Here is a 7493-nt window from a genome sequence, read left to right as displayed (position 1 = left end):
CCTAAACCTAACTATGTTTTTTTTTTGTTTTTGCTTGAACTTAACCACACATTAACCACGTTATTGTCACATCGTAAAATTGAAACAGGAAATTTGAACATATCCACTACACTGATACATATAAATTTACCACACATATACCAATGTCACATATCTTTGGTTTGTAGGAAACGGCAACATTTATTCTGGCGATGGGTTTGATAACACATTGCAGCTGTTTGTTACAGGGGCCTAATTAGATTCAATTGGGTTACTAAAAAGTTACATTTAAGCCTACATGCACTGATAGCAGTTATTTCTAACACATTTATGAATGCATTGCTTTGAAATGTAATATCATGCTTTTTTTGTCTGGCTGGCAGTGTATGTTTGACAATAATTATTTATATTTTGACAAATTCTTTATGTTCTTGAATACTTTGCAAGTTTTGTAATGAGAACTTCTTTCTGCAGTCAGACTCTCACAGCTATATTGACAGAAAAATGCACACCAAGCAATATAACAAGCAGCAAAAAATAAATAAATAAATAAAACAACAACAAAAAAAACAAATAAAGTCAAGAATAAGAGCTGCAGTATTACCAGATGCAACAAGTAGACTGTTCTGACAGCTCTGTTGGTAAAAGGGAAAAAAATACATTCACATCCTGATGTTTGCTGTCCACTCATGGCAAAATGGTATTTAAATATTTGTTGGTGTCATTTTGGTTGAAGTGCCAGATGGAAAAAGTTGCTAAACTTTTTGTCATGTATTTTACAACCATCGTAACATCTTACTTTACTACAACTTACATTAGATAAAGTTAGACTTTATTCCCACTATCCCATTCCAGTTACTTATTGCACATTTCCAGACACCGTACTCCTCAGCCTCGAGTCCATCCCTTTTTTTTCCTGTTGTACTTCTCAGTGGTTTCACATATTTCTGATTTCAAAGACAATTGGTACACTTAAGCTGCATGCAGTTTCCAAATCATAAATCAGAGGCGCTCTGTGTTTTACTTTCCAACTCCAGAATCTTTGGCGAAAAACAAACAGCACAAACATGAATTAAAGCCACCTCTCAGTATTGTTCCTGTTATCACTGGCTGGAGCCTCCGCAAGAAACAAACCAAGAAATAAGTGTTAAAGTGATCCATAACAAAGCAAAAGGACTAATTTGTTTTATGTCAATATCACTCATTAATTAATTAATTAATTAGTAATAGACTCATTTTAGTATCTAATCTAATGGCTATTACAGATTTAAAATTTCAGTTTTGTTTTTAGGATATTCTCTTAAACTTTTAGAAGAAAAACTATTTTTAACATATATGTTAAAATGCAGTGCTGTTTTCCTAAATTCAATCAATTCAAACTGAGTCAAACTCAGAAAAAATAGTCCCCCCTGCTACACTTAGTGATTGCACTTGGAATGGTTTTGGGAGCACGCTGCACAGCAAAACCAACATGACTAATGTATATAAATAAAGGAGTTATTTTATGATATACAGGGAAATATTTAAAGGTCCAATGTGTAGGATTTATGGGAATATATTGGCAGACATTGAATATAACATAATAACTATATTTACACTAGGAGTGGGTCCTTAATTATTGCCATGTTCACTGCCATGTTTCTACAGTTGCACTGAATGGACAAAGTAAACATTGGCTCTAGATAATGTCATTTGCATTTTCACATTTTCACAACTGTCACTGTAGTTAGAACCCGTTTTCTGACAGGCAGCACCAAAAAACACTGATCTGTAACATGAAACAGCTATATTAAGTGTTTTTAATCACCTGGTCTGTTGGTTTTATACAGGAAGAGACCTCTGCGGACAATTCAGCTCCTGGTGAAAAACTCCTGAATGTCTGGAACTTAATTGATCAGAGAAATAAGGTAAGTACACATGAACAGGTGCTGGTGAGCTGCCTGTTTCCAACATACCAAATAGCATTGGAAAAACATTGATTTGTAATGTGAAACTGCTTTGTTCAGTATTTCACCAATATTATTCACCTAGTTTGTTTACTTTGGAGAAGAATAAACTTTTGTGGATAATTCGGCTCCTGGTAAAAACCTCCTGAACAATGAAGGAATTCTAATCAGGAGAAGTTTCAGCTGGTTGCAATCTGCAAACCTCACCAGCAGATGCCACTAAATTCCTTGACATCTTACACACTGGACCTTTAACAAAACAGGCAATCTCACAATAGTGCAAATCCCTGAATTTGCATGGAACCAATACAGGCAGGATGCCCATGGACAACATGGAGATTATCAAGCATAAACTGACAGCTTATTGATAAAACAGTGCAAACTCAGTCCTCTTCAAAAAAGAAGAGAATTACATCAAAATTGCTATTGCTTTCATAAAATCTCACGCGAAAATAATATTTTAAACTATGCAAAATGTCCATACTGTCTAAAACATGACTCAAGTTTCTGTACTTAAACTGCCAGTGTGCTCTCCTTTGGTTATGAAATCATAATAAAAGCCTGTCAGCGCTTTGTCAGCGATTCTTTGTCCTCCTGCAGAATCAGTCTGGTTGATCATTATGGCTCTTGAAGGAGTGCAGTTGCATGTGCCAAAAGTTACTGAGGAATGTGTGCAATCTGTTATTTCTAATCTCAATGAGAAGAAAAAACAAACACGTATAAAGTAAAACAACACCAGCAAGGCAAACAGGGTTTCTGTACATGCAATCCAAAGTTTAACACAAGCAGTCCATCTTCACGTCAATCTTTAAATCTCTTGCTCACTCTTATACGTCACTGGATCGAGAGGGATGGCAGTCTGCAGGATATCAAACTCCATCTGGTTATTGTCCATGTCCAGAACACACATGACACTATGACTGCCTGACGTCACAGTCGCAGTCTCCTGGAACATATTTTGAAAGTCTACAGAAACCGAAGTCCTCCTCTCCTCTGCCCTCTCCTTTTTCACAATCTGGGAGTCGAAGATGTCCTCCTCTTCCTCCCCACAGCTCAACGCCACCTCGTTCTCGTAACAAAAGGCGCTCAGCGACCTGGGGATCAAGTCTTGTGTGGTTCTATACGCAGAGACGGGAGAAGCAGCCGAAGAGGCCCGGCTTGTTGCCTCATCGAGCTCTTTGGCGCTGAGGTGGGGCGTTGACGGCACCTCGTAGGTCTTGTGGAAGCGAGCGTAGTCCACCTTGTAGCAGTCCCGGTCCTCGTAGATCACAGGTTCAAACCTGTGACCCCAGAAGACCTCTCTGGCAAGGTAGGAGCTACGGAACTGGGTGGTCATGGCCGTGGCCTCCACCATCCCCTCCAAGATTACAACAATCTCAAAGTCATCAGCCTCCAGATCGGCTCGGCTTAAAGTATACAAGGGGCTATCTTTATCTATCTCGTGGATTATAACCAGCGGGGATACAAGAAACAGTCTGTCTGTGCCCTCGTCATAGCCCACATTCAGGTCCATCTGCTCCAACGGGATGAACTCGCCCTCAGCTGTGACATATGAGCGGATGAGCTGGGCGCGGACATGAGCCTCCACGATGTGGCTCTTCCGCAGGTTTCCCACCCTCCACATGAGGCACAGCTTGCCATCACGCAGGGCGATGACAGCATTTTTGGAGAACATGAGAGTCTGGTTTCTCTTCTTTGGCCGTGCCATTTTGGCCATAATGGTGCCGATCATGAAAGAGTCAATGATGCAGCCGACGATAGACTGGATGACGACTGTTAATACAGCGATAGGACACTCCTCTGTGACGCATCGCCAGCCATAACCAATGGTAGTCTGAGTCTCCATGGAGAACAGGAGCGCCCCGACAAAACCTTGGACGTGAAGTATGCAGGGCATCCTTTGTGTCTGCCCTCCATATGTGTGTCCAGAGTTTGGTCCATGCAGCCCCGCCACCGCCAACCCATCACCCTTCACCGCCGGCTGCTCCTCAAAGTCCCCATGTGCCAGGGAGACAGTGTAAAAAATAATACCAAAGAAAAGCCACGAGATCATGAAGCTGGCGCAGAATATAAGCAGCAGGTATCTCCAGCGAATGTCCACGCATGTGGTGAAGATGTCAGCTAGGTAGCGCTGCCTCTTTTCATCCATGTTGGTGAACAGAACGTTACATTGCCCATTTTTCTTTACAAACCGGCTCCGCACTTGGTTGGAGCCCCTTGTCAGAATCTTCCCGTTGTAGTTGTTCATCCCTCCGTGTCCCCTTGTGCCGGGTGCGGCAGCAGAGGCTCCCGACCTCCTCCTACTGTCTTCTGTCTCCGCGTCGCAGGGTGAGTGCAGCCGGGAGTCGCGGGAATTGTGGCCGTTATGGAGTCCTAAGCTAGAGATCTTCTGGCGAGCATCTTCTGGTAAAATGTCTGACACAATGCTGTACCTATCAGACCAACAGAGAGGAAGATGGGGATTAAAATGTGATATTACAGACAGAAAACTGGTTACCATTACAGATTTGTGCAAAACTAGAGCAATATTTTCCAAATGTCAATAAAACACAATTGCAAGATGACTGCGTTTCCATTGAACAATGTTTTGCGACTTCTTTTGCGATGATATGCAACTTTGCCTCTCATGATAACATTCCAAAAAGCATGTCGATAGATGTTGAAAACATTAGGAGGTTTATTTCTAGCCGCCATTATTTACGATCGAAGGCAACATAGGCATGTTATGAGAGCGATAATGGAAAGGCAAGCCCCTTATACGTGGGAGTGGCCATGTATGAGTGATTTCTGGGAGGTGATAGTCCACGATTTCAGAGGGGAATTGTGGATTCAGAACTTCTGCACGATCCCCTTAACTTTTGAAGAGTTATGTGATGCAATAACACCTCTTAAAGCGCCTGCTGCAACATGCCAAAAGGAGCTAGTTCCTACTAACTAGCACACAGCCTATGTGACCTATAAACGCAAAAAAAGTGTTTATATTCCAGTTTTGCAAAATTTTGTGCCCCCAAACATGGGTGTTTTAAGCCACAACATAATCGTTCCTATCCATAAGATGACTTTTGTGCCCAAACCTAACCACACCTTCACGTCAGCAATGCTGAGAAACTTTATGTTTCATTGTATCCATTACAAAAAGTAATTACAAATGTAACAAATCTGTGGTTTGCAGAAATTTAAAATACAAACATATTTTCTGGTGATTGGGTTGACATCTGTCAGCCTTGAAATTCCCATCTGATCACAACTTCAGAAAGTACAAACTAGTGATAAAATGGACATGAATGTATTTGCATAATTCAGTTATTTATTTTAATGTTGTGGTTTTGCAAACCAATTTCTCATTTTTAGGAAGAAATCTGCCAGAAATTAAGTGTTTTATTTAAATGTTTTTTGGTTTACTGACAGCCCAAATGCTGTTTTAAGGCCTCCCATCCTACCTCGACTTTCGAAGTTTCGGGAAATCCTAAGATTGTTGTTGGATCCATATCATTTAAATTTCGGTGTGCACAATAGGAGAAGGAGGAACAAAGAGCAGGAAGACAGCTTATAGAGCCATAATCTTATTGATCCTCGTGTACTTTCCGTTGTACCTTTTAGAGCACACTGTGCTCCCTCTCATAGATAGCGACCGGAAGATGATACCTGACTCATTAGTGATATTGATCCAAGCTATATCAAATAATAAATGATAAATTATTAAGCCACACAGGAAACAGAAAAACAATATCTCCCAAACAATTTACTGAAACCGACCAAACTTTTGGTCACCTGAGTGTATTGATCAGCCTCACCTGTCTCTCTCCTTTACATGGAGGATTAGCAGCAGGGAAGGTGAGTTCAGTTTAGCTATGTGAGGAGGATTGCTGTCATCACACATTATAGGATTATATTTGAGTCAGCATCAGTCAGACAACCCATTTCGAGAAGGGCCGACGTACTAATGTAATGTACGTTACTGATCATATGCTGTACATATAGATAACTGGTTAACACTCTTTAAATCATTCAGTAATCCACCGATAATGTCAGATCAGATGTTTGAGGTGGAATTTTCTCCTTTTAACGACAAAAATCAAGCTGTTTTTCCATCTTGCTATAGCCAGGGTCCAATATTTGGCCATAACGTCAACCTTTATTGTGCAATGAAGGGAAATTTTATTTGAGTTTTTAAACAGTGCACTGAGAGGACAATGAGAACGTTTGTACTGCTGCTGCAAAACTGCAAAACTGTAAGACATAAGGAAACACAAACAAACATCTATGAGACAAACAGAGACAGTATAAAATGAAAATATCATGGTAATCTGCATACAACTATTCCCTGATAAGTGTATTGATGGCTATTAATACAGTAAGACGACCTTCGGACTTCTTGTTCTCACACTGTTGCAGCTGCCTGCAGGCAGGTCTTTGGGTACTGCTGTTCAGGACAGTGTAGGACGGCCTTGGCCTTTCTAAGGATGTGCTCACTGTAAATATCCCTGAGCCGGGCCTGACTCACCCTGACCGGCTACTTACAAGCCCATCCTTACTGTTTCGTTAAGACTTTCTGATAAGACAACGTTACAAAAAGATAAAATGGTTTCTGTAAAGTCAAAGGCTGTTGTGTTGCCCTTTTACACTGTAACTCTGGTACAGAATAAATCGATATGACAAAATAAAACAAGGATTTCGAAGTCCAATCAGAACCATTGTTATATGTATATATATATTGGATTCAATTGTATGTTAGACTAAGTGAAGTGAAAGAAAAATGATTTAGGTGCCAAAGGAATAGTCCAGCAACCTAGAGTAGATTCAGGCCCGATTCAAACAGAGAATTAATTTGTTGTCCTAAAGAGGCAGCAGAGGATTAATAATATTAATAATAATAATGATAATAACTTTATTTGTATAGTATTTATTGAAATAAAGTTAAAAACTGCTGCATGTGGATAAGAATAAAACAAATAAGTATAAAGTTACAATAAATAAAACAATGTTAAGAGCTAAAATAATAGTGTGCACTGGGGCAAAACAGAATAAAAGGGACATAAAACACCAAATGTACTTATCACAAATGTACAAAACAGTAATTAAAAGGAAAAGCTTTTCTATAAAGATAAGTTTTAAGCTGTGATTTAGTCCCCCACCTGTTGGACCTACTTGTTCCCATGGCACCAGGATCTCTGGTTTAGGGGCCTGAGTGGGAGGCCGGACTCTCCCACCATGGAGGTGGTGCTCGGGCCACTGAGGAGTCCACTGCAGGAGAGACAGACAGTCACAGAATCAGCCCGAATCAGTTCACGTAAAATTACCATCAAATTACAGCAGGTGCACAAGTAGTTTCCAAAGTGGGGGTTTAACTCAAAACAGCACAGAGAACACTTCAATAAATGCAAAACTGAACCTTTCCTTAACTTTTAACCCTTTGAAACCTGGATCAACATCATCTTTCCTGTGCTGCGTTCAGACGCCCCGCTTAAGAAAACATGGGGAAAAAAGGCAATGAGCAACTTGGAAATGTAAAACTTAAGAAATGTTCCAGAAATCACACACACACACACACACACACACACACACACA

At 40.3% G+C, this 7493-nt stretch overlaps 1 protein-coding gene across 1 annotated transcript; it reads right to left on the bottom strand.

The window, feature by feature from the left end:
* Window positions 1–2682: 2682 nt before the first annotated feature.
* Window positions 2683–7083, bottom strand: LOC121938006 (ATP-sensitive inward rectifier potassium channel 12-like). Its single transcript, XM_042481297.1, has 2 exons — window positions 7061–7083; window positions 2683–4357 (listed from the first exon to the last, which is right to left on the bottom strand). Exons 1-2 carry the CDS (start codon window positions 7081–7083, stop codon window positions 2734–2736), a joined length of 1647 nt encoding a protein of 548 aa, XP_042337231.1. The 3' UTR covers window positions 2683–2733.
* Between the last annotated feature and the right edge of the window lie 410 nt (window positions 7084–7493).

Source organism: Plectropomus leopardus, unplaced genomic scaffold, assembly GCF_008729295.1.
Source record: "Plectropomus leopardus isolate mb unplaced genomic scaffold, YSFRI_Pleo_2.0 unplaced_scaffold28187, whole genome shotgun sequence".
Lineage (NCBI taxonomy): Eukaryota > Metazoa > Chordata > Actinopteri > Perciformes > Serranidae > Plectropomus > Plectropomus leopardus.
This window is presented reverse-complemented; position numbering and strand designations above follow the sequence as displayed.